The 26,578-nt window shown below is 41.2% G+C and overlaps 1 protein-coding gene across 1 annotated transcript in view; it reads left to right on the top strand.

The window, feature by feature from the left end:
• The window catches only part of LOC123638222 (ankyrin repeat domain-containing protein 26-like), a 46,311-nt gene that overhangs the window by 18,550 nt on the left and 1,183 nt on the right, over positions 1–26,578 (top strand). The window contains exons 8-12 of the mRNA XM_045551675.1: positions 1,471–1,761; positions 12,277–12,491; positions 18,095–18,185; positions 23,420–23,457; positions 23,895–24,103. Of these exons, the coding sequence (XP_045407631.1) occupies positions 1,471–1,761; positions 12,277–12,491; positions 18,095–18,185; positions 23,420–23,457; positions 23,895–23,922 (663 nt within the window). The 3' untranslated portion in view covers positions 23,923–24,103. The remainder of the gene's footprint in view (positions 1–1,470; positions 1,762–12,276; positions 12,492–18,094; positions 18,186–23,419; positions 23,458–23,894; positions 24,104–26,578) is intronic.

Below are 26,578 nucleotides of genomic sequence, written 5' to 3'. Positions count from 1 at the left end.
ACTGGCCTTGACACCCTCCCTGTCATCCTGTACCAGGGCCTTCAGACTTCCACTAACAGTCTCCTGGAAGACCTTTTGGTTTTCATTCTTATTCTTGTCTAGGTCCTTGGAACATCCTCCTTCCTCCTGGTCCCAAGGGATCCTACATGTTTTAGTGGTTCTTGTTGTCTAATGTCAGCACGCCCTATTTAGTATCCATGTCTGTACCAATTCTCTATTGCTGTGTAACAACCCATCTCAAAATTCAGTGTCTCCAAACAACATGATTTTGTTCACAATCTGCAGTTTTAAGCAGGGCTCAGAGAGGCCAGCTCATTCCTTCTCTTACTTGGCAACAGCTGGGGTGACGTGAAACTGGGGACTAGAATTACCTAAAGGCATGTTTGTTTACACATCTGGCAGTCAAAGCTGCCTTGTGGCTGGTACTCTAGCTGGGGTGCTCAGCTGGAGCTACAGGAGGATTCACCATGCGGCTTGGGCTTCCTCACAATATGGCGACCGTGTTCCATGGATAGGCTTCCCTAGAGAGAGCTGTCAGGTGGAAGCTAAATTATGTGTTCTAACCTAAGCTTACAAGTCACACAGCAGTTCCACCATGTTATAGTCACTAGAAACCAGTTGCTAAAGTCAGTTCATTTTCAGGAGAGGGAATTTCATGGCAGAAATGTCAAGCAGTTTGTAGACATGTTTTAAAACTATCACTTCACTCACTTTTTTAAAATCAGATAATCATTACAGCTAAAGGAAAATCATTTATTCCAACTCGGTACTGCTGAAATTCTACAAAGTATTTTTGGTGGTGGTGGTTGTTTAATGTGCTCCCTTATTTTGTCTAAAGAATCAAAAGATTATAATATAGTGCTATTGAATAAAGACATTTTTGTTCAAATGAATGGATTTTGTCACATTTATAGTGGGAGATGATTGCTTCCTAACCCCAAGGATCATCATTCCTGGGAATGTAATTCAAATGATCCTAAGGCATTTGCCATTCAGAAAAAGGCTTATGACATTAGAATGCATATGTCCAGGATTCATTAATCTGAGTCTTACTTTGAAAGTCTTTTTCTGGGAGCCATTTATTGACTCAGGCCTAAATAACTCAATAAGATATCCCTGAGACTTCTCTAGATATTCTGGGGAATAGTCATGCAAGAAGGGGCATGAGACTTTCTATTACGAGCCATTTCAAGGATGAAAGAATTGAATCAAGCATAGAAAAATCTAAGATCAAGTGCAAATGTTGTGTGGCAAAGAGGATGAGACTAAAGACTCTGTTTTTGTGATTGGTGGTGGTTTTAACTTTGGCCTTGATTTCCTGAGCAATTCAAGTGTCTGTATTTCAGGAATCTAGTACAGTATAGATAAAATTTTCTTTCAATTAACTGTATTTCAAAATGTGTTATTAGTTTTCTGTGAGGCTATTGTCAGCCTACGTCATTACCAAACTATATTATTTTGTTCTTGCAGATTGATCAACAAAAACAAGCACTGGAATTTCCATGTTCAAAATGTGGACGTCAGTATGCAAAGAATCAAGTTGTTCAGCCGGAATCGTTACCTAAGGAAATAATCCAAGAAAGATATGAGAAATTACAGACAAAGAATATGAGGTTGAAGCAAGCAATAGTAGACCTCAAAAATTACATGGAAAGGAATATGGTAGACCGTCATCAAGCTGACCAGTGTAAACGGGAGATTAAAGCAAAAGCCGAACAGACTGTTGCAGAAAAATTCAAAAAAATCAATCTGTTTTTGCAGGTTGGTTCATTTACCTGTGATGCACTTTCATTTATTTCACTGCAGATTATATCGTGGATATATACATTGTATGTGTTTCCTCTACTTCCCCTATGGTAATTTACTTTGTAGATTTCTAGAAGGAAATTGCCATCTGTTTCTCCCTTTAAATTTTTGTTTCCATCATCATTAGAACTAATACGGTCTTTCAGAGTAATGATTCTCCTCCTTAGAGTCATTTGATTATTAAGTCCAGTTGTCATAAAACAAGATTATTAGGAAAAGAAAAAAAACTTATGATTTAGAAATTATCCCATACTCTTGAACTGTTTTTAAGTTATATTGCTCAGGTTTTACAATTTTAAATTGATTCTATAATTCTTTCGATTATCAGATTACATGCGTACTATTTTTAAGAATGATCCAATTTTTTTCTTTGAAAAACATTGTCTTTATACTTATTATAATATAATTGTAGTTTTTTGTCTACAAGTATCCACAGATTTACTGAGTACAATGTGGGTGGTAGATGTACTTATCTATTTTCTACATGATATTGTAATCTAATTTGATTCCAAAAAGTTGCCAGTTTTTTCTATTTCAAAATATTAGGGGTATATAAATATTTTTCTTACATGGATAGCTTTTGTAATGCTTGAGTCAGGGCTATTAGTGTGCCTATCACCCAAAGAGTGTTCATTGCATCCGTTAGGTAGGTTTTCACTCCTCTCCTCATCCCCGGTTTCCCCTGCTTGATTTCCAATAACTTTTACTTCCCTCTGTGCACATGTGTGCCCATCATTTAGTTCCAATTTATTAGAGAATGCATGTGATGTTTGTTTTTCCATTCTTGAGATACTGCACTTAGAATAACAGTCTCCAGCTCCATCCGCATTGCTGCAAAAGACATTAATTCATCCTTTTTTATGGCCGAGTAGTACTTTATGGTATGTATGTGTGTGTGTATATATATATATATATATATATATATATACACACACACACACACACACACACGCACATATATATATACCACATTTGTTAATCCCCTCAGGAATTGACGGGCACTTAGGTTGATTCCAGATCTTTGCAATTATGAATTGTGCTGAAATTAACATTTTAATGCAGGTGTCTTGTTGAAAAAAACGACTTCCTTTCCTTTGGGTAGATTCCTAGTACTGAGATTGCTGGATTGAATGGTAGGTCTACATTTAGTTCTTTGAGAAATCTCCATACTATTTTCCATACAGGTTGTACTAATTTTCAGTCCTGCTAACAATGTGTAAGTGTTCCTCTCTCTGTTCTTCCAAGCCAGCATCTATTGCTTTTTTTGACTTTTTAATGAGTGCCATTCTGAAAGGGGTAAGGTGATGTCTCATTGTGTTTTTAATTTGCATTTTCCTGGTGATTAGTGATGTTGAACATTTTTTTTTTTTATTTGTTGACCATTGGTCTCTCTTCTTTTGAAAAACTTCTGTTCATGTCTTCTGCCCACATTTTTTTATTTCAGCATATTAAGGAGGTACAAATGTTTAGGTTACATATATTGCCCTTGCTTCCCCCTCCCCCCCCAGTCAGAGCTGCAAGCACGTCCATCCCCCAGACAGTGCGCATCACACTCATCATATATGTATATACCCCTCCCCTCCCCTCTCCCATCAGGCTCGATGCCTGATGAATGTTATTTCTACATGTGCACTTAGGTGTGGATGAGTTAAAACCAATTTGATGGTGAGTACCTGTGGTGCTTATTTTTCCATTCTTGGGATACTTCACTTAGTAGAATGGGTTCTAGCTCTATCTAGGAAATACAAGAGGTGCTGTATCACCATTGTTTCTTATAGCTGAATAGTACTCCCTGGTATACATATACCACATTTTATTAATCCACTCATGTATTGATGGGCACTTGAGTTGTTTCCGCATCTTTGCAATTGTGAAGTGTGCTGCTATAAACATTCGAGTGCAGATGTCTTTTTTACAGAATGTCTTTTGGTCTTTGGGGTAGATTCCCAGTAATGGGATTGCTGGATCAAATGGTAGATCTACTTGTATCTGTTTAAGGTATCTCCATATTGCTTTCCACAAAGGTTGCACTAGTTTACAGTCCCACCAGCATTGTATGAGTATTCTTATCTCTCTGCATCCATGCCAACATTTATTGTTTGGGGACTTTTTGATAAAGGCCATTCTCACTGGAGATAAGTGATATCTCATTGTGGTTTTGATTTGCATTTCCCTGATGATTAGAGATGTTGAGCATTTTTTCATGTGTTTATTGGCCATCCTTCTGTCTTCTTTTGAAAAGTTTCTGTTCATGTCCTTTGCCCACTTTTTGATAGGGTTCTTTGATCTTTTTTTGCTGATTTTCCTGAGTTCTAAATAGATTCTAGTTATCAGCCCTTTATCAGATGTGTAACATGCAAATATTTTTTCCCATTTTGTAGGTTGTCTGTTTGCTCTTGCGATAGTTTCTTTGGCTGTGCAGAAGCTTTTTAATTTGATCAGGTCCCATTTATTTATTTTTGTTGTTGCTGTGATTGCCTTTGGGATCTTCTTCATAAATTCTTTGCCTAGGCCAATGTCTTATAAGAGTTTTTCCAACATTTTCCTCTAGAATTCTTATAGTTTCATGCATTAGGTTTAAGTCTGTTATCCACTGTGAGTTGATTTTTGTGAGAGGTGAAAGGTGTGGATCCTATTTCAGTCTTCTGTATGTGGCTATCCAGTTTTCTGAGCACAGTTTATTGAATAAGGATTCTTTTCCCCAGTGTATGTTTTTGTCTGCTTTGTCAAAGATTAAATGGCTAAATGAGGACGGTTTTATATCTGTGTTCTTAATTCTGTTCCACTGGTCTCTGTACCTGTTCTTGTGCCAGTACCATGCTGTTTTAGTTACTATAGCCTTGTACTATAGTTTGAAGTCTGGTACATTGATGCCTCCCGTTTTGTTCTTTTTGCATAGGATTGCTTTGGTTATATGGGGTCTTCTCTGGTTCCATACGAAGTGTTAAATTATTTTTTCTAGATCTGTGAGAAATGATGTTGATATTTTAATAGGGATTGCATTGTATCTGTAGATCACTTTGGGTAGTATAGACATTCTAACAACATTGATTCTGCCAATGCACGAGCATGGTATGGTTTTCCACCATTTTACATCCTCTGCTATTTCCTTCCTCAGTGTTTCATAGTTCTTGTAGAAGTCCTGTACCTTCTTAGTTAAATATATTTCTAGGTACTTTATTTTCATTGTTGCTACTCTGAAGAGTATTGAGTCTTTGATTTGGTTCTGAGGTTGACTGTTATTGGCATATATGAATGCCTCTGATTTGTGTGTATTGATTTTGTATCCTGAGACTTTACTGAATTCATTTATCAATTCCAAGAGTCTGTTGGTTGAATCCTTTGGGTGTTCTAGATATAATATCGTATCATCAGCAAAGAGTGAGAGTTTGATCTCTTCTGCCCCCATTTGGATGCCCTTAATTTCCCCTCTCTTGTCTAATTGCTCTAGCAAGGATGTCCAGCACTATGTTGAACAGTGGGCATCCTTTTCTGATTCCAGTTCTAAGTGTGAATGCTTTCCATTTTTCCCCATTCAGGATGATGTTGGCTGTGGGTTTGTCATATATGGTTTGTATCATTTTTAGGTAAGCCCCGCCTGTGCTTATTTTGTTAAGCATTCTTTTCATAAAAGAGTGTTGAATTTTGTCAGATGCTTTCTCTGTGTCTATTGAGAGGATCATATGGTCTTTGTTTTTGCTACTATTTATGTGGTGAGTTATATTTATAGATTTGTGTATGTTGAACCATCCCTGCATCTCTGGGATGAAGCCCACTTGGTTGTGATGGATTATTTTTGTGAGAAGCACCTGAATTCGGTTGGCTAGGGTTTTGATGAGAATTTTTGCATCTATATTCATAAGGGGTGTTGGTCTGCAGTTTTCTTTTTTTGTTGTATCCTTTCCTGGTTTTGGTATCAGGGTTATGTTGGCTTCATAAAATGTGTTGAGGAGGATTCCATCCTTCTTGATGTTGCGGAATAATTTCTGCAGGATAGGCATCAGTTCTTCTTTGTAGGTGTGGTAAAATTTGGGTGTGAAACCCCTTTAGAGTTATTTGTTTGGGGTTATTTCTTTGCCTCTTGCTGATTTGTTTGAGTTCTTTGTAGATTCTGTATGTTAGCCTTTTATCATATGTAGGATGTGCCAATATTTTCTCCCAATCTGTAGGTTGTTGGTTTTCTCTCTTATTTGCTTTGGCATGTAGAAGCTTTTTAATTTAATCAAATCCCATTTATTTATTGTGTTGTTGCTGTAATTGCCTTTGGGGTCTTAGTCATAAATTGTTTGCCCAGGCCGATACCTAAAAGTGTTTTTTCTACATTTTCTTTTAGATTTTGTATGGTTTTGTGCCTTACATTTAATCCTTTTATCCATCTTGAGTTAATTATTGTGAGTGGTGAGAGCAAAGGGTCCTGTTTCATTCTTCTGCATGTGGCTATCCAGTTTGTTCAGCACTGTTTATTGAATAGAGCTGCTTTTCCCCAGTGTATATTGTCTGCTTTTTCAAAGATGAATTGGCTGTAGGTAGATGGTTTTATATCTGGGTTCTCTGTTCCATTCCATTGGTCTGTGTCTCTGTTTTTTTGTACCAATCTCATGCTGTTTTAGTTACTATAGCCTGGTAGTATAGTTTGAAGGCTGGTAATGTGATGCCTCCAGATTAATTCTTTTTGCTTAAGATTCCTTTGGCTCTTTGGGCTCCTTTATGGTTCCAAATGAAGTGCAGAATTATTTTTTCTAGTTCTTTATATATATATATATTTTTATTTTCTATTTCTTTTACTTCTGTTCTGACATTTATTCTTTCTTTTCTTCCACTGGCTTTGAGTTTGGTTTCCTCTTTTTCTTCTAGTTCCTTGACATGTGCTGTTAGCTTATTAGTTTGTGATATTTCTGTCTTTTTGATGTAGGCATTGAAAGCTATGAGTTTACCCCTGAGGGATGCTTTTGGAAAATCCTATATCTTGCGATAGCTTCTGTCCCCTTTGTCATTCAGTGCAAGGGACCTTTTATTTCCATCTTAATTTCATTCTTGATCCTATAATCATTGCACAGCAGGTTGTTTAATTATCTTGTCTTTGTGTAGATTTGAGTGTTTCGCTTGTGATTGATTTCTTGTTTTATTCCACTATGGTCTAAGAAAGGACATGGTATGATTTTAATTTTTATGAATTTCTTAAGACATGTGTTGTGGCCTAAGATATGATCAGTCTTGGAGAATGTCCTATGTGCTGATGAGAAGGATGTATATTCAGTAGTTTTGGGGTAGAGTATTACGTAGAGGTCTCTTAGGCCCGTGTATTTTAGAGTCCTGTTTAAGTCCAGTGTTGATTTATTTATTTTCTGCTTTGATGATTTGTCCAGCTCTGACTGTGGGGTGTTGAAGACCATGGCAAGTACAATGCTGCTGTTTATTTCTTTGCTTAGCTCTAGTGGAATTGGCTTTGTGTATCTGGGAGCTCCTGTATTGGGGCACTTATATTTAGGATTGTTATGTCTTTTTGTTAAATTGATCCCTCTACCATTATATAAAGATCCTCTGTGTCATTCTATAGCTTTGTTGATTTAAAGTCCACTTTATCTAGTATGAAATGTCTACACCTGCTCTCTTCTTGTTTCTGTTCATGTGGAATATTTTTTTTCCATCCTTTCACATTGAGTCTGTATGTGTCCCTGTGGTTTAGATATGTTTCCTGGAGACAGCAGACATTTGGGTGGTGTTTTGTCAGTCATTTCACCAGACTATGTCTTTTGAGTACAGCATGCAGACTCTTAATGTTGAGTGATAGAATTGATATCTGGGTTGCTGATGGGTTTTTGCCATTTTGGGTAGTACCTTATGGTTTAGTTTTCCCTCTTGTGCTGTTATTTTATAAGAACTGTGAGTTTTAGGTTTTCTTGGGTGATCTTACACTGGTGGGTATCTATTACGCTGATTCATATACAATGCAATTCTGAGTATTTCCTGCAGGACAGGTCTGGCCAGGGCAAATTCCTTCAGTGTTTGCTTGTCTGGAAAAGACTTAATTTCTCCATCCATTGTGAAACTTAGGTTTGTAAGATTCAAAATCCTAGTCTGGCAGTTGTTCTGTTTAAGAAGATTGAAGATGGGGCCCTATTCCCTTCTGACTTGTAAAATCTCGACTGAGAAGTCTGCAGTTAGCCTGATGAGTTCCCCTTTGTAGGTTAGTTGTTGGCTTTTGTCTTCTTGCTTGCAGAATTTTCTCCTTCATTTTGATTTTGGGCGGGTTGATTACTACACGTCTTGGAGATGCCCTGTTTGCTGTGAATTTTCATGGTGTTTGATGACTGTCTTATATCTGGATGTCTGAATCTCTGGCAATACCAATAAGTTCCTCCATAAGTTCCTTAAACAGACTTTCATGCTTTTTGTTCTTTCTTCTTCTCACTCAGGAATACCTATAATTCATATGTCAGTTTGCTTCACATTGTCTCATATCTATCTCAGTGATTGCTCAGTCTTTTTTATTCTTTTCTCTGCCTTTTTGAATGACTGGATTAGCTCCAGAGCCTTGTCTCAAGCTCTGAGATTCTTTCTTCTCCTTCTTTCATTCTGTTTTTGAAACTTTCTACTATTTTTTAAAATTCCCTAAATAACTCTTTCACTTCTTTATGTTCTGTTACATTCTTTCTTGTGTTGTCTCCTAAGCGACTTTTTCATTGATTTCCTGAAATATTTCTTGGCTGATTTTTGTTGGTTGTCAACTTTCTCTTCAATTCCATCCATCTTATTTGCCATCCACATTCATAAATCCATTTCTGTCATTTTGGCAAATTACATTCTGGTTGGAGTCCAGTATTGTAGCTCCATTGTGATTGCCTGGCAGTGTCGAACGATTTCATTTTTTTCTGTTGCCAGGGTTCTGTTGGTGATTTCTTCTCATTTGACTCCTCTTCACCTGGCTCTGGGCTAATAGGTTCACAGGGTACCTGTTCTCCTTTGCTGAGAACTCTGCTGTTTACTTAGGAGAAGGGGTGGACCCTAGGTGATGCTTTTGTGTCCTAGTCTTGAATGTTGACCCATCAGAGAGGGGTGGGTGCACCGAGAGCCTATAGAACAGCTGTTCTGTTTTGACCCATTCCCCTGCGATGGCTTCAGCTCAGGGTGGTACTGTATGATATTCCTATGGGGTGGTGAGTTATTCCCCAGCTTATTGATGGAAGTTTGAGTTGGGGGCTGTATGCAACCCTCTCCACAGAGACTGATGCTGTAGGGGATTGCTCTACTGAGCTTCACCCAGCAGAGGTGACAGTGGCAGCTTGGAGAGGCTCTCTAGGCAGTGTCCTGGGTGAACGGGCTCTGGACATTTGCTTGATCCCAGTCCAGGAGTGATGGGTGCTCAGGGCTGTGGGATCCCTCATGAAGTGTTGGACCTTGGGGAGGTTCTGCCAGCTCACTGGCAGTGGTGAAGACTCAGGGGTTTGTTCTTGGGGCCCAGGCACAACTCTGTAATCTCAGAGGTTGTGTTGCAGGACTGGCCAGGGCCCTAGAGCCACTTGGGCAGAGCTTCAGGCCTAGGTACAGCAAGAGCCTTTGAGCTGGGTCTGGGGATCGCAGGAGCGGAGGTGCACAGATGGGGGGACTGTCCGATTGGCATGGAGACTGCTGATGCTGAGCCACTTAGGTAGGGGTTTGTCCCAGCTGAAGGACCACAGAGGTTCTCCCCCTCTACCTAGATCCCACCAAGGCAGTTGTCCAAGTCTTCCCAGTTGGTTCCTGTAGCATCTGAGGCTCCTCCTCTGCTCAGAACTCACACTGGGGAGTGGGGCACTTGGCTCGCTGACACAGGCACGGCACAGGGAAGCGTCGGTTCTGTATGCTCCCTCCCTGGCCCAGCAGGAGTGATGGGAAGACTCCTGCTGGAAAGCTGAGTCCTGAACAGACCTGGCTCCGTGCACCTGAGCATTCAGGGTGGTGTAAGCTATAGAAACCCAGGAGCAGCAGCCACCACATCCCTGCTGTGCCTGTTCTCCAGGGCAGTGTCTCTGCACAGACTCTGCTGCAGCTCCCCATCAGTCCACAGGTCTGCAGTAGTGGAGGGAGTCCCCTCCCGGGTCAAGCCACCTGCAACTTTTATCTGCTGCTTAAAAGCAGCACCCACACAGGCTGCTTCTATTCTCCCTCTTTCCCTGTTCCCAGCAGTGTGAATTATATTGGGACACCCAGGTTAATTTCTGAGACAGTAGGTGCTGCTTGTGAATAAGAGTCTACCAGGCCTCGTTTGATTGAATCAGTAGATGCTGTCATGGGCTGTGCAAATTATTCTCCCTGCCAGTAGGTGGTGCTTCTAGGAAAGAGCCAGCTGCAGAGTTGTTCTCTGGGGCCTGTGGCTGGCTCAAGTCCCTCAGAGAAGTTCTCAAATGCGCCAGGCCGTGGGAGGGGACTCCTTCTTCTCCATGACAGTAGCAGTGGGTGGAGGAGCCAGGCTGGACAGGGCTGGGTCAGAGAGCCTGCCTCAGGCTCAGCAGAGGCAGGTGTCAAAGGTCAGTTCCCAGGATGCTGGATAAAGCCACTAGGAAGGGACTGAAGCAAGTTATCAAACTAGAAAGGCTGCTCGTAGGAGAGGGGCCATCTGGGAATCACAGACTGGCTGTGGGAGTGGGTTTCACTCTTCTCCCTCCTTCTCTGTCCTGTTCATCTCCTTACAGCATATGGTTGCAAACGGGAGGCCGAACTTGCTCAGCTCACGAGCAGTGGTGCCGTGGGTTGGGAACTTCACTGCCTGAGGTCCTGCCTCAGTCTGAAAGTGTGGCTTTCCTGTGGGGTCAGGGGTGCTCCGCCAGTTCACTGCAGTTTTGACCCACACTGCACTCTGTTGTCAGTTCTGCCCACGTGGGCTCACTTGCGTCCGGAAGTTAGTTGTCAGATCTCCCCTCAGTGCCCCCAGACAGTCCTAGTCCTCGGGGCATGAGATCTAGTCCTCGGGGCATGAGATCTGGCCTGCGTGCCTTTCCCCTAGAGCTCCAAGTTCATTCTCTGACCATGCCAGAGAGAATCGTGCTGGTCCCGAGTTATCCACGAAGTGCTGAAGCAGGCCAGGTACCCCTCTGCCTCAGGGTCCACCCTTCACTGCTGAGTGCCAGTGGGCAGCTACGAGTGCTGGTGAGCAGCTCCAGGAAGTGCAAGTGGGCAGGGAACCCCCAGAGTAGGCACCCCTGAAGGGTCCACTGAAGGTCCTCAAGGGGAAAGGTGTGGGCCCCACTGTCTGTGGACACCTCAGTGTCATGGGTGCACCAACAGAGGGGAGACAGCTGCTTTTGAGAGTTTCAGTTCAGTCACCCCTTTGGGCTGCAATCAGTGAGAGAAGGGGGAGGAAAAGAGTCTGAATGGATGAGAGCCAGTACTCCAGCCCACCATGTCTGTCTCCCTGGAAGGAAGCCCACAGGGAATTTCCAGGCTCTAGGATCACACAAATTCTCCAGGGCTCACTGCAGTCTGGGCAGGAGTTGGGAGCTGTCTGTGTAGGAACAGCTGACATGAAAACTGGATGGCTGGAGCTCCCTGGGGTGGACAAAGGAACACTATGTGTGGAGAAGCAGGGTGGCACCCACCATCTCAGCTCCAGCTTGTGGCTATGGGGAGTGATCCAGAAGAGGTTAGAAGGCTGATGCTTTATTTTGTGGATGTTCCCAGTCCAGTGGTGGCAACAGCCCTTGGGCTCGTGAGGGTAGAAAAGCTCTCCAGGGGCTTGGAGGACCGCTGACCACCATAGGTGTGAGGGAAGGAGAAATGAAACCCCCTACCTGCACTCTCCACTGGGCTCTGAGCTTCCCTGGGTTGATCTCTGTGGATATCGTTTTCCTTTCTATTTTTTTCTGCAACTACTTCCTGTGAAGTCTCTGACAGACTCTGGCACCTTTCCTTGTGAAATACATCTGAGTTGTGTTTTTTCCTTCTTCTCCTTTATCTGAAACAGTTTTTTCCCTGTGGGATGCTCTGGCAGCTGAAGTCTCTAGTCAGCCGACTTCCCTCTCCCCCTGAATTTTTTAATAATCCATATAGAATAATCCATATAGTTGATATTGATGATAAATATTTTAAACTTCAGCTTCTTTGGCTCTCTGAGGCCAGATGTGGTGAATCATGCCTGTAATCCCAGCACTTAGGGAGGCTGAGGCAGGAGGGTCACTGGAGGCCAGGAGTTTGAGACCAGCCTGGGCAACATAGTGAGATCCCTGTCTCTACAAAAAATAATAAAACTACCTGGTATGTGCCTGTAGTGCCAGGTACTCAGGTACTCTACCTGAGCCCAGGAGCTGGAGGCTGCCATGAGCTGTCTCTTCCAGCCTAGGTGACAAAGGGAGACCATGTTTCTAAAAGGGAGACAAAATAAAATAAAATGAATAAAATACTCTCTGAAGCACTGACTCTGAAGCAAAGGAAAGAAATATATAATAATTGTCCAGGTTATAATGATCAATATTGCATCATTTAAATTTGTTTCAGGCCTATGCAGCACAACGAGATAACAGACAAGAATTAAGAGAGAAAGAAGTGGCTGCAGTAAAGCGTGAGATGGAACTGAAAGTTAAATTTCTCGAATCTAAACTCCACAAAATGAAAATGTATCAAGAATTTAATAATGTTGAATTGCAAAAGATAAGCTACTCTATGAAGTTAGAAGGAGAAGCTAAAAAATCCTTGGCATGTGGACCAGAAACGTAAGTCAAAATATGAAATCATAGAAAGTAAGCTCATTAATTTGACTTGAAAGCATAATTTTTAGTGGGACAAGTTCATGAGATTGGCGGGATGTGACAGCTAACTAGACACTATAATTCTGGAAAATGATACAGTTAAATGAACTTACCTTTAAAATGTTCATCCAGGACTCTTTGGCTCTCACTTTCTTCTGATTTTAAAACCCCTTATTATTCTCATGTAGTTAACCTAGTCTGTTAGCCTTTCAGCTAAGTATTTTTGAAGCTTTATAATTGAGACAGTGATAACTGTTCTATAATTGCTTTTCACCATTCCTTTCATTAGAAATGTTAATAAGTTTAACTATGTTTTTGGGAGATGACCACGTAAACTGAAAGGGTTAAGTCCTCCTCCTCCTCCTGCTGCTCTTGGCACCTTCAGGCACTCGGTACATTAACCTTCCTTGATGGTGATCTTTGGAATTATCAGTAGAGGGTGCCTTGAGACCAGCAATATTTTATAGTTTTTCCACTCTAGATAAAGTCATGTGTGTGAAATGGGGAATGGCTAACATAGGGAAGAAAGAAAGTATAATTCACAAGGTGGTTAAAAATAATCCTTTGGTCAGTCTGAGGGTCCGGTGTATGGATGACAAAGGGCAGGCCCCCCTCTGAGGCCTCGGTAATGGTGTGAGGAGCTCACTGCCTTTGGAGCTGCCTTAGTTCTTTTTGATCACCAGCTCCACTATCTCATGCTCCCCTTGGACTTGGTACTCTGAATTATTCCTCAGTGCCAAATGCTTGATTTTCCCCACATGATGAGTGAAATGCACAAGGGTGGTGAAAGCAAATGTTGAAAATGTCTTTGAGGGATGTTTTTCTTAAATCTCTAAATTGGTTTACTGAATACAAATATTTCTAGTTTTTTTTTTTTTTTTTTAGTTTTTAGTCTTTTATTATCTATACTTAAGGAATACAACATGATGTGTTGATATCTTTATACATATTGAAATGGCTGTTATAGTCAAACAAATGTATGCATCATCTCACTTCCCCTTTAAATACAAGTATTTCTAATGGCATCTTCAAGAATCTTGCAAGTAGAGCTATTCCAGAAGGCAGCAAGTATTACCTGTTAAGCCATACATCATCGATAGCCATTTCCCTCCCCTCCTTACTTTGTTTGAGTTACTTGTTGTCTTCAAAATTCCCGTAGGGATATGTGTACTTGTTCAGAGCAATTTTAAAACTATAACTACATCCACTAGACTTGCTCTCTGACACATATTCAGAATTACAACACTGTTTAATGGGAAATTCCATTTTCTGAAGATAACTTTTTAAAAAGTACAATCATTTAGGAAAAAATGAAATAGTGAGTGTTTGTGTTTTATAATCTCCCAGAATGAGTGAGAGACCAGCAGAGCTCAGTAACAAACTCCTTGTAGACTAATAGCAGCCAGATCTGCTTTTACCACTCAGGCCTTGAGGCCAGTCGTACTGCCACCTCGTGGTGGCATTCTTAATAACGGTTTAGGTCTTGACAGAGAATTGATTCCAAATGAAAACTTAATGGTCCCTGCCTCATGCCCATGAACTTCAAATAATGACATGAAGAACAACTTGATCACAGTTAGTTATGTCACCTTTTTCCTTTGGGTTTCAGATTTCTGATAGAATACTTCTTTTGAATTTGGTGAAATACTGAGTTGTTTAATTGATTTATGCTTGTTAAGTAAAGGGTCATAATTATCTGTGTTCATAAAGAGAGGAAAGATAAATTTTATAGTTTTATGGAAGTCCTTACAGCTCTTATTTTCAACAGATACCCATTTGTTAATGTTATTCAATAAACAAAACTAAACTGGCACATTTTAAATTTCCTTAGAAGCTGTGTTTAAGTTAGATTTTAGAAATTGAATATTATGGACTAATAAAGTATGTTTACAGGTGCTTTTGCTTCCTTTCTAACTGACTTTAGCTTGGCTGTGGTTGATAACGCTTTGAAAGATTTCCTGCACCATCTCAAGTTTTCCAACATTAATCATAAGTGAATGATTGGCATCCAGATACTTAACCACATATGCATGTTTATTATTTAAAGGAAGCTCAGATAAATAAGTTTTATGAAATAAACACTCCCAAATATTAAAAAAGATAAATTTCTGTTTTTAAAAGTTTGTCATTTTGCTACATAAGAATATATCCTTAATTGCTATCTTACAGCATTTTTATCCCAATTATTATAAACTGTACCTACTACAGGGCAATCATGCAGCAGTTTTAAAATAGATAAATCAAGGAACTATTTAAATTTTGAAAATGGCATTCACTCGAATGATTGATGACTAAGCTGGCAATGACATCAAGAGTCTTTAAACAGTGACTACAACCAAACAGACTTCCTTATACTCTTCCTTCTCAGAATGCTGTACAATGCCAACATGGTCCCCAGCTCTCATGAAGATGTAACAAGGACCTTCCACTCCAACCCTGTGATTTCACTCATGTTAAGAATCCACTTCTGAGGATCTCAAGATGAATCCAACAATGAAAAGCTGTATCAATTGCAGAACGCTAAGGAAAAAAACAGTTGAACTATACTTAACCAAGTTGAAGATATTCGTCTAATGTTTGACCATTTTTGATTAGGAAGAAAATTTTAAAAGCCAGGCAGAGCGGTGCATGCCTGTACTCCCAGCTACTCATGTGGCCTAGGCAGGAGGATCACTTGAACCCAGGAGTTCAAAGCCATAGGGTAGCATGATTGTGCCTAAGAATAGCCGCAGCACTCCACTGGGCAACACAGCGAGGACCTCTCTCAAAAAAAATTGTTTCAAAAAAAATTTTGTTCAAACAGTTGTTTGAACCAAAATCCATCAAAAATAACAGCTAGTTTTCATTGTGTATCATTGTTATTAAAATATTCATTTCAGTCCATGTATCCTGCCATTTAGTTTTGATGCTGTGTTTATTATCTCCTTAATGTGGAGAAAAGTAACATAGACCTGTGTTAAATGAGGCCTCAACCTTCTTTCTTTACCTGAATTCATGTCATAAGAAATCAGAGCAGAGCAAAGCTCAGGCAGGCTGCAATCTCTCTGAGCCCCTGTTGCCTTTTATGTAATATTAAGGACTTTGACTAAATCACAGCATTTCAGACATTTTTAAAAGATTATGTAAGAAATATAACTTGTCATTTTTTTAGAGAAATTGCATGAAACCGTTTCACATAGGGCAGATAGAAGTAGAGCTGTCTAGTTAAAGGAGGGCTGGGGGCTCTGAAGTTGTGACTTCCGTATCCCTTCACCCTGCAGTGTCCTCTGTAGGACCTCAGATTTCTGTGGGACATAGTTTGAAAATCACCAGTTATGAGGGAATCCTTCCAATTAGCAAAAAGAGTGCCGGCATATTGTTCACTTGCGTGTAATTTTCTCACCTTATACTTTTAAGAATGGAATGATACAAATGAAGGTGTAGATGTGCTGCCTTGTTAATGTTGGGCTTGAACCCACCTCTACCACCTGAGACATAATCCCCACCTGGACAAACAGAGAGAGGCCACAGGGAAAGCAGAAGCACTTTTATTAAAAATATGTGTTTTACTCCAGAAGAAGCTAGCATGGTTTTTGAATTAGTATTATGCATAAGCTTAACTGAATTTTTTTTTTTAATTTCACCTGGCAGTGTTCAGTTTCTCCTAAGCTATTGCTTTACACACCTCAAAAGCCACGGATGGAACCCTTGTCTAACTGAATAGGACAGGGATTAATGTCCCCAAGACATTTTTCTGTCCTTTTGTTTTCCATAATCTGTGCCAGACACTGTATTGTCATTCCATTGAGGACAATAAGTCTGAACTTCTTTTAAGGGAACTAAGAAGAAAATCTGTGATTTCAGGGAAAAGGAAGGATAAAATGCAAAGAACTTTTAAAATGTCCTTTAATGTCGGCCAATGTTCACTTGTGTATGTAGATAACACTCCCCCCTCCCCCGGCCTGCCACCAGCCAGGAGAAAAGTGGAGCCATCAACACTCCAGACCCTCTTTTTCAGCCTCTGGGGGCCCCTCCAGAGTGGCTCCTGCCAGCATTTGGAATCTGTCCGTTTGTTCTCTGAGCTTCCGTCTCTGACCCCAGAAGAGATAGTTACAGTAGTATTTCCTTAATTAAAGTCATTCATGTAAAAACCTGCAGTTGACATTGTGTTTATTAATGCTTATGTAAGATTCTTTCGTTAAGTCCCTCTCCTTTTATCTGGTTTTGAGTTATTTTACAAGACCTGGCTAGTAATAGTCTGGTCACATTATTCAGTTTATAAGTGCTGTCTGTAATGCTATTGTCACAGAAATATTATGGAAAACGGTCTCTCAAAATATTGGGAAACCTGTTTTCAAAAATTTGAACAGGCACTGGATATCATATTATCATTATCATCAGAAAGTATTTATTACATTCAGTATACTATTTCAGACCCGGTTCTGGGCATTCAGGGAGAAAATACCTTTCCTACAAAAGATTTCAGTAAGAACCCTCCCTCTAGAGGGGGATGCTTGCAATGTAGTTTGAGATATTCCCACCCATTTCATAATTAAGTAGATAAATACAGCTATAATTAGATGTTTCAATCAGTTGGTACCAATTCTGGAAAGAAATCGCAGCTACAGTTGGAAGAGCTGTATATTATTTTCCCTGTTTCTAATTCTAGAGAGCCATGAATCAAAGAAACTAAGTTTGAAAACTGGCTCTAACCTATACTTACTTATCTATTTTTCAAGCAAATTTTCTGCAGTCTTTGTGGCCATATGAATAAAGAAATGTTAGTCCTAATACAGATAGCTTAATAATTTTACTTCCTCTTGGCCGATGGAATTTTCACGTAATGTGACAGTAGCACCTTCTTCATGGATGTATTTAAGATTCTGCGGTGAAAAGTTAATAGCGTAGAACATTTCTTAAAATTTTAAATTTATAATAGTGGAAAATGGAAAGTCAATTTTAAGGAAAAATCCATTACACTGAAAAATGGTTTAACCTTTTATAAAAGGCAGGGTTTTGCTAAGAATTAGATATTCATTTTAGAATATGACTTGAATCGTCCAATGTTTGTACAATTAAGAGAAAACATCACCCTTTGGAATGATGGATACCCAAGAATAGAGCCATAATAATTGTATGTTTATGAGATTAAATAGCATTATACATATATATTTTCTATTACGTAAATGTAAAATAAGTAGGAATTGTATTTCATTTATGGGATTATTTTTGTGTTGAAGCAAGCCTCAAGTTAAATCTAGTCTGGACATGTATTAAAAGCCAAAGTTTGTAAGTGAGATATGATTCCCATGATAATGTCTCTTATTTACTTAAACATTCTAAATAATATTAGACTTATTTCAGATGCAGCAGGAGTTAAAAGAAAATATAACTCTATATAGCAAATGATATCCCTTTCCATTGTTTGGTTAATAGATACTACATTTAGTATTTTTTCTTAGACACATCTAGTAAAAGATGTGAAAACATAAACATTTGTACTGAAGAGCATACTTATGCCTCATGAATTCGTCATGTTCCATAGCCTTAAGAACATCTCATGACATCTCTGTATGGCTTTTTTTCAGACTCCACACTTCATTCCTGCATCCCTGTGGAAGTGTCCAGAGGCAGGCTGAAACTGTTCACAGAATAACCAAACCCTCCTCAACTTCTCAGGTTTATGGCAGTGATTTAAGGCCAAAATGGGACAGCCGTTTCAGTTCATAAGCAATCACTTGACAGGTGACATTTTAAATCAGTCATTTCCTATGTTATTGGTTTACTTTTGCCCTCAGAAAAAGTTGCATATTCCTTGACATGGAATAAAAACTCCCCAATCAGTTTGCTCCCTGTCAAGGTATTCAGCCTTTTCTCTTGCCACTTGCCCTCCTCTCCCCCTTTGCTCTAGCATCTCACCAAACTAGACTACTTAGAAGTAAGTGCACAAGGACTTAGAAGTCCTAAGAAGGACTTAGAAGTAAGTCCTTCCTCAGCTCCAGCTGGTTGCATTTGCCACTTCCTTCTGTCTGGCACACTTTGTCCTTGTCCTTCAGGTTTCAACCTACATTCATCTCCACATAAAGTCTACAGTATTGACACAAAACTTGGACAGATGGCCCTTGTGTGTGTTCCAATAGTGTCCAGTTTTATACGTGTCGTGGTATCTGTGACTCTGTGTGGAAATTGCCTGTTTCTCAGCATGGTTGTGGAATAAGTGAATGAAGAATGGGAAAACCAGAGCTCTGACACTTAACCACAATCACAGTTAATTCAGTGTGCTACTGTGGGCAAATAATATTTAATAGTCATTTTGTCTTGTAGTCATACATACATATTTTTCATTCTTATTAACCCTGATAAAGTTCTCAACTTATTTTTAGTGACTTACACTTAGTATGAAATCTTTAGGGAAAGAATGTAATTCTTTCTTTTTCTTTTCACATGCTGCTGAATTGGAATCTAGATCCTATAGAGCTGCTGCTCTAGGATCTTCTGATGAGTCAGATCTGCATGAAGATCTAATTTGAAAAGCATCCTGAAGATGTGTACTGATGTTAAGGAGAAATTATATTGTACTGGGAGACTTTCGAGGAGACCTCACAAATGAAAACCAGTATCATTGAGCATATGCAGGCTGCCCAAGTGTCTGCTGCTTAATCAGCCAAACAAGCAAGTTTTCAAGAATACATTAGTGGCATACATTGATGGCTAATTTCTGTTTTCCAGTTTTTATCACTATATATAGTGACAGACATCACTGTATGCTTAGACAGACATCATATCGACATACTGGGACTGTGGTCACTGTCAATGTTTGCATTTATAACAGTTGTTACAGTACCACTGAACTGGCAGAATTTTAATTTTAAGCACTGATTTATATGACTTATTCCTCATGGAAAAATAAAATTTGCCTAAGGTTTCTTACTTTATCTGTTTATTTGTTTATTTTTTATTAACTTCTTGAAATATTCTTAAAATTATAGAAAAGTTCCAAGTTTTAGTACAGAGAGCTTTTTGTTTTTGAACTATTTGAGCATTAATTGGTGGCATTGTGCCATCACCCCTGATTACTTTAGTGAGTATTCCTACAAGTCAGGACCTTCCACGTAGCTGCAATACAGTCTTGGTAATCAGAAAGTTAACATGAATACATGCAATTATTAAATGGTCTGATTCTTTCCAAGTTTTATTAATTGTCTATAATGCCCTTGGTAACCATAGAATCCCATTCAGATCCATGGATTGCATTTAGTTGTCCTGTCTCTTAGATTCTTTCAGTCTGGAGCAGCTCCTCAGTCTTTTCTTGACCTTCACTACCTCTAATCTTTTGAAGAGTAAAGTCCAGTAATGTAGAGTGTCCCTCCATTGGGTTTTCTGAGCTTTCATTATGATTAGGTTTAGACCATAACATTTTGGACAAGAGTATCACAGAAGTGATCCTGTGAGGTTCTCGTTGCATCCTGTCATGTGACCTATAATCTGGCTTGTCCTATTACTGGCGGTGTTAGCATTGATCAGTAACAGTGGTATCTGCCAGTCTCTCATCTGTAAAGTTACTTTTTCACCTTGTAATTAATTAGGATTTTGTGGGCTTGGTAATTTGAGATATGTAAATATCTCTGTTCCTCATGAAACCTTCAATTGAATCATTTACTTTTTTCAAAATGGATTCATGGTTGATTTTATTCCATGGCTTACAATTTGTTGATATTTAAAATGTATTTTTCATTGTATAAGTATTCTGTTTTGTAAAATTCAGACATACAGAAAAATTATAGCAATAGTACAAAGAATTCTTGGTTGGATACCGTCCCTCAAATGTTAATGTTTGACTACATTGGCTTTATCCTTTCTCTGCCTTCTCTTTTCTTTCTACCTATAGAAATATATAATATACACTTTTTTCTGAACTCTTTGTAAGTTGGAGACCTGATTTGTCTTTTTTTGTGACTATGTCACTGTGTATCTCCTGTAATAAGGAATTATCTTCTTATATGATCTTATAGAGCTTTATCATAATTGTTGAAATCTAGAAATTAAAATTGGTTCAATATTAACATCTCATCTACAGACTGGGAACTAAAAATAAAATCCTAAGGCTCCTGCTAACTGAACAGATGCCTCTCGCCAAGGGGACTCCAGAAAAACCTTAAAACTGAGTCCCCAGCCATCATGGGATGGCAGGTGTAAAGCACAATTACATGCACAGGTCTTCTCATTACTATTCATGACTCTTCTAATAGCTTGTTAAATATGTATATTTAGCCATCCAGCTCAGTACAAATCCTGTTTCTTTTGTCCATCCCTTGAAACATGTGTTCTTGGCTTGAGGCGACAGCCGTGTTTCCCAGCCTGTCAGAATGACCGCTGCAGGTTGAAAATACTTCATGAGATATAAAGCTCTCCTTTTTCTAAGTATATAAACCTCATTGTATATTTTTTTAGTTAATAAGACCTTATTCAGATTTTTCCAATTATCTCAATATCCTTTATAGCCAAAGAAAATTCAAGATTAGGGATTGTCACAATCCATGATGTGTTGTGTCCATTTGTCAGGTCTTTTGAGTTTTTTAATCTGGGACAGTACCTGGGTCTGTCTTTGATTTTCATGGCATTTACATTTTTGCAGAGCACAGGTCAGTTATTGTGTAGGTTTTCTCTCAGTTTGGGTTCCTGTGAAGGTTCCTCATGATTTGATTCAGGTTATGCTGCATTCAGGCAGGAATGTCACAGAAGTGATGCCGAGTTCCTCTCAATGCAGCATATCTGGAAGAAGATGTTGTCACTGGGTGTCATGACTGGCCAGTGTTGACTCTGATTATTTAGTGAAGAAGGATGTGCTGGGGTTGTCTGTGGCAAAGTTGCTATTTGCCCTTTGCATTTCAGAAAGCTCTTGCGTGAAGGTACTTGGAGGCTCTGTAAATATCTGGCTTCTGCTCAGAATTTCATGCCCTAGATTGAACATTTCATTCATTGCTGATTCCTGCCTGAGTAAATTATTATGATGATTGTTGCCAAATGATTATTTTCTCATTCTTTCATTCCTTATATTATGCATTAATAAATAAAACCGACAAAGAGGGGTGAAGGGAAATCTTACAATTTTGGTAGGCAAATGCCCCCAGATTTGGTCAGTGGTAGCCATTTCCAGCTGACTTCATGTCTTTTTGGTCTCTCCCCATTACTCTTCGAGTACTTCCGTACCTTCTGGCAGAAAACAATGTTCCAAGCTTATGTTGTATTTTCTCTGCCCTATCCCTGGAATCAGCCATGTTTTTAGAAGCCCTGATTCCTTTTAAGGGAGAATGATATTTGGAAACCATGATCTGGACACACGTTGTGGCTGGTGTGCTTTGGGCTATTGGGGTCATCCTTGCTCACAAGCTTCCTCCGTGAGCAAAGCAGGGAGCACATGTGTATGCACAAATACACGTGCATGCTTACATTAGTCTGTATTTCTGTATCAAAATGTATTGAAAACTCTGAGTTCTTACTGACATTTCCAATTCCAGTTCTGAAGAGTTCATTCTACTTTTCCCTTTCAGTACAGTTCAGCCTTGAACAACGTGGGGGCTAGGGACACTGAACCCCTGTGCAGTTGAAGCTCTGCATATAACTTTGGACTCCCCAAAGATGTAATGACTAGAAGTCTTACCGATAACATAAACAGTCAATTAACATATGTTTTGTATGTTCTGCATACCATAGACTATATTTTTATACTAAAGTAAGTGAGAGAGAAAATATTACAAAAATCATAAGGAAAAGGAAATATACGTATACTAATGTACTGTATTTGTTGATATCAGTGTACATCTTCTGTTTACAAGGTGAATGTCTGTCTGAAATGGGGGACAGCCACAGCTCCACACCACAATCTGTGATACTTATCAAGCAACTCAACTCTTTCTTGTAGTGTCATGACTTTTTTTCTGCTTCTTGGGAGCACTTACAGCATCATAATGGAATTTCATATAGGTCCCATGGTGTTAGTCAAAGTTTGTGGTATTGCAATAACAATGGTGAAAAATGTGTGAGAACCATGAGAGATGACTTTTTCTGGAAAGACAGAGTGCTCAGTTGGAGATGATTAGTGTCACGTGGCATTTTAAGTGGATATTTGAAACATTTCAGCTTCCTGCAATAGCAACAGGAGGTGGCTTCAAAATTATTACAGTAGTAGAATATATGCGGTAGTTAATTTTATGCAGTGATGATTTAATATTGCATCTTTACATTTCTTTGCATTTCTGTCCACTGCAAATGGCACCATGTAGCCTGTGTGCCCCAATTTGGAGAAATGTATACTTTTTATAATAGATTGTGTATATTTTATGATAGTAAATGATAAAATAGACTAATACCTATAATACATATATTTTGTGCATTCATGACATACCTTTTTCTTAATTTTGTTGATTATCTCTATGCTGTGTGGTTCATCTGCAAGATTTTTCCAGTTGTAGTGAACCTCCAAAAATATTGCATTATATTTATCGGGAAGTACCTGCATAAAAGTGAACCCATACAGTGCAAACTGTGTTGTTCAAGGGTCAACTGTATTTGTATCTCTCTTTCCTGACAGTAACCTGGCTGTCTTCATCCCGAGTATATAGTAAGTGACCAATAACTGTTAGCTATGGTGGCCATGATGATAATGTAGAACCATCTGGGTGATTCAACTCCTCAAACATTTTCTGAGTACCTGTAAAGGCTAGAAAGGTCTCATGTCCCAGCCGTAAGGGGAAGTAAATCAGGAAGTAGTCCAAACTGTATTCTATATATTTGTGGCTAAGCCCAGGTGGGGACACCCCACTCCTGTCCTCTGAGCTTTCAGGAAGGTCCTCCTGAGGTCATTGGGTGGTCCCTTCACCCTCTGGAGTTCCCATTCTTTATCTCATCCTCAGATAACTTTGGACATACCTACTGCCCAAGGACCCCTGGGGTAAGTGTTGGGGGAAGGAAGGACTGGGAAGGGGCAATTCAAAGCTAAACCCTAGGGGGGTGGGGGTGGTAGAGGCAGAGAGAGACCTGTCTGCAACCACAGCAGAGTTCATAGCATTTCTGAGACTACAAGCCACAAGAAGTCAGTGTGTATAAGCATGAAGTAGAGGAGAAGACAATTGTCAGAAGGGCTGTCCTTGAAGGACTTCCTGAAAGGGTAGAGCTTGAGCTCAGTCCAAAGCATGGACAGAAGTTCCAGTGGGCCAAGATGACAAAATACTTGTAACAAAACCCATTCCTTCTTCCACGGCCTGAACCAAGGTCTTCCTTGGGTCATTTCTTTGTTTTGCCACCTGACAAGGTGCTTTTGCTCCCTGAGGAGGAAAGCTAGGAGCTTGCTTCTCTAAGACCCCTGCCCTCACCCCACTCCCATTTCAGACTCCTACGAAGGATGCCACTACGGTGAGGAGAGAGGAGACCACTCATCGGTACTACATGGCAGCGTAGCCTGGCATCAGGAGGCCTGAGGATCTGCAGGATCTTGGGGTTTCACTTTCCACATCGGTACAATGAGAATAAAATGGCACCTGACTGCATACCTGGAGAGCGTTTACAGAAAGCATACTCTATGCAGGATGCCTGTGGAGGTACGGAAATCTAAGAGAAGCCCTTGCATTTGGGACATGCAAAGGCCAGACTCCCTCCCTCCAATTTCAAGCTGTACATGGGCCTTAAGAGCTAAATAGAGTCGTGTGGGCAGTAGTAGTGGCTAGAAGGGTGGAGGTGACAGGGAACCTGCCTGTAGAGGGTGGCCCTGGGTATAGCTAAGTCCAGAGGAAGAGAGAATTTCAGATGGGAACAAAGGTGCCCAGCCAGGACATTCCAGAGAACACAGAAAATGGTTTGTGCTCTGTGGCCCAGCTACCAGAAAAGTCAGTGTTAATCAGAGGGCCCTTGGAGTCCTTGAAAAAGGAGCATGCAGGGTGGGTGAGTTTTCAGTGGGACACAGATGTGTGTGTAGAGCAGTGAGAGGGTGAGGGTCTTGCTCATCCAGAGCCAGCAAGGGCCAAACATGGGGGCGGCCCTTGGCCACCTGCCTGCAGCCTCTGTCCCTGTGGAGGCCAAACGCAGAGAGGCTGGGAGCCCGGACCAGGCTGCCCTGCACAGCTGGCATGCGAGGGTCCTCCTGCAGCCAGTGATGAGAAGGCTCTCTCCAGCCTCATCAGCTGCAGGCTTGGAACTTCTAACTCGGGAATGAGGCAAGACACACGGGAAGAACCAAGCCCCCACGAAATTTAACTGGATGTCCTATATTTTATCTGGCGACTCAGCTCCTTCTCAGAGTGTGTTCTTTAGGGAACCTGACCTATAACAAACCTGATGAAGTGGGTACTATCATTGCCCTCCTTCTAGAAAATGAAAAACTGAGTCTCAAATCGTGGTCCTATAAGTGACGCTGGTTGTAAAGGGAGGAGTAAAACATTATGGGTTTGGGAGCTGGGTCAGCTGGGGTGGGGTGCGGGTGCAGAAACTCCTCAGCCATTTTCAAAGCCCCACCTCTAACTGGGCCTACAGCTCTGGAGGAAAGGGCTGTGGTCCAGGTTTTCCAGCCAGCCTTCCCAGGGCAGGGCTGAACAACCCCCCTGGAAGAAGGATTTAATCAGCCCCTTTGTCTCTGCCTCTCTTGGCCTTTGCTTTCCTTGTCAGAGTCTGTGTCAATAGCTGGAAATCCAGGCCGCATGACAAGCAGCAGCCTGGCCTGGGCTGCCCCCTCCCCAGCTTCTCACTTCCACCTGCCTTTCCCCACACAGAGCCTGACTGCAGGGACCTGGGCAGGCTCCCCTCTCCCCTGAGAGTGCAGCTGGCCCAAGCCTCAGTGTTGCTCAGCTGGGCCCTAGCAGTTCCACTCCGACTCTCCTCAGTAGCCAGGGTGACCTCTAAACAAATCAGATTGTGCCACTCCCCTGCTCAAAACTCTTCCATAGCTCCTGGTAGCCTCCCTGCAGCTGTAGACTGTGCCTTTACCCATGACACTCCCTCTACCTGGAATACCTTTCTTCTCTATTTGAGCTAATCCCTCCCATTCTTCAAGACCCCTTTTTGTCTTTGAGGCCTCTATCTGTCCCCCTTGGCTAGAATGAGTCACTTCCCCACCTGGCCAGCATGGCATCCTTACTGTGTCTGATGCCCTCACCCCAGGGCGTAGGCTGTGAGCATTCGCCTGACCTCTGTGCGGCATTTTCTAGTTTATAAAGTGGTTTTCACATGTGCGCTCCCTTTCAGCTCTCTTGGATAGACCCCTTTGTCTCCATTTTAAAAATGATGCAGCAGAGGCCTGGCCGGGTTCCTGATGTGCTCATCCTCAGGTAGCTCAGGACTGCGGACCAGGACTCCGTTACCCAGATCTCGGAGTGCAGCGCCAGTGCTGTGTCCAGGAAAGGCTGGCCTTGCGACTGCATGGCCGACACCAGCTAGCTCGGTGGGTAGGCTAACATTACTTCAGCGGCGCTAAGAGGAGCCCCCTTCTCTGCTCTGTGCCTGTACCCAGACACAGGCCCCAGTTCCTGGCTGGGTATGGGGGTGCTTGGGCACAAATGCACTTCCGGTTCTGCCTGCTTCCTCTTTAACTGGAATGCTGGGCCAGGTGACTGGGAAGTCACCTTCCCGGGAGTGCAGTAGGAAGTTACCACCCTTGTACCTTTGATGGTAAGGGTAAGTGGAACTGGGATTCAGGCCCATGCAGTCCGGAGACGGGGAGCTGAGTGGGGTGCTTTCCACCTCTGGACGGCCCGGCATCACCAGCCTACCTGGAAACGCAGCCGACCTGGAACCCCCATTTCCCAAGGGCCACCCACAGAGCTGCCCAAGGACGGGGCTTAGGGAAGGGCTTCTGTCCTAGGCCTTTACAGTCAGTGCCAGTTTCCTCAGGGAATCATGGTGGCTCTACCATTCAAGCAGACCCCGAATCCCACCCCTTGTCACCCCTCCACTGCTACCAGCAGGTCCCAGCCACCGTCCTGGTCCCGTCTCTGCTGGCTGACTCTGGCAGCCTGTATGCAAAGGGCCTCTGCATGTCTGCTCTTCCATCCCTCTGCATAGTCCCCTCTGGACAGAGAAGTCAG

Source organism: Lemur catta, chromosome 5 (genome assembly GCF_020740605.2).
Source record: "Lemur catta isolate mLemCat1 chromosome 5, mLemCat1.pri, whole genome shotgun sequence".
NCBI lineage: Eukaryota > Metazoa > Chordata > Mammalia > Primates > Lemuridae > Lemur > Lemur catta.
This window is presented reverse-complemented; position numbering and strand designations above follow the sequence as displayed.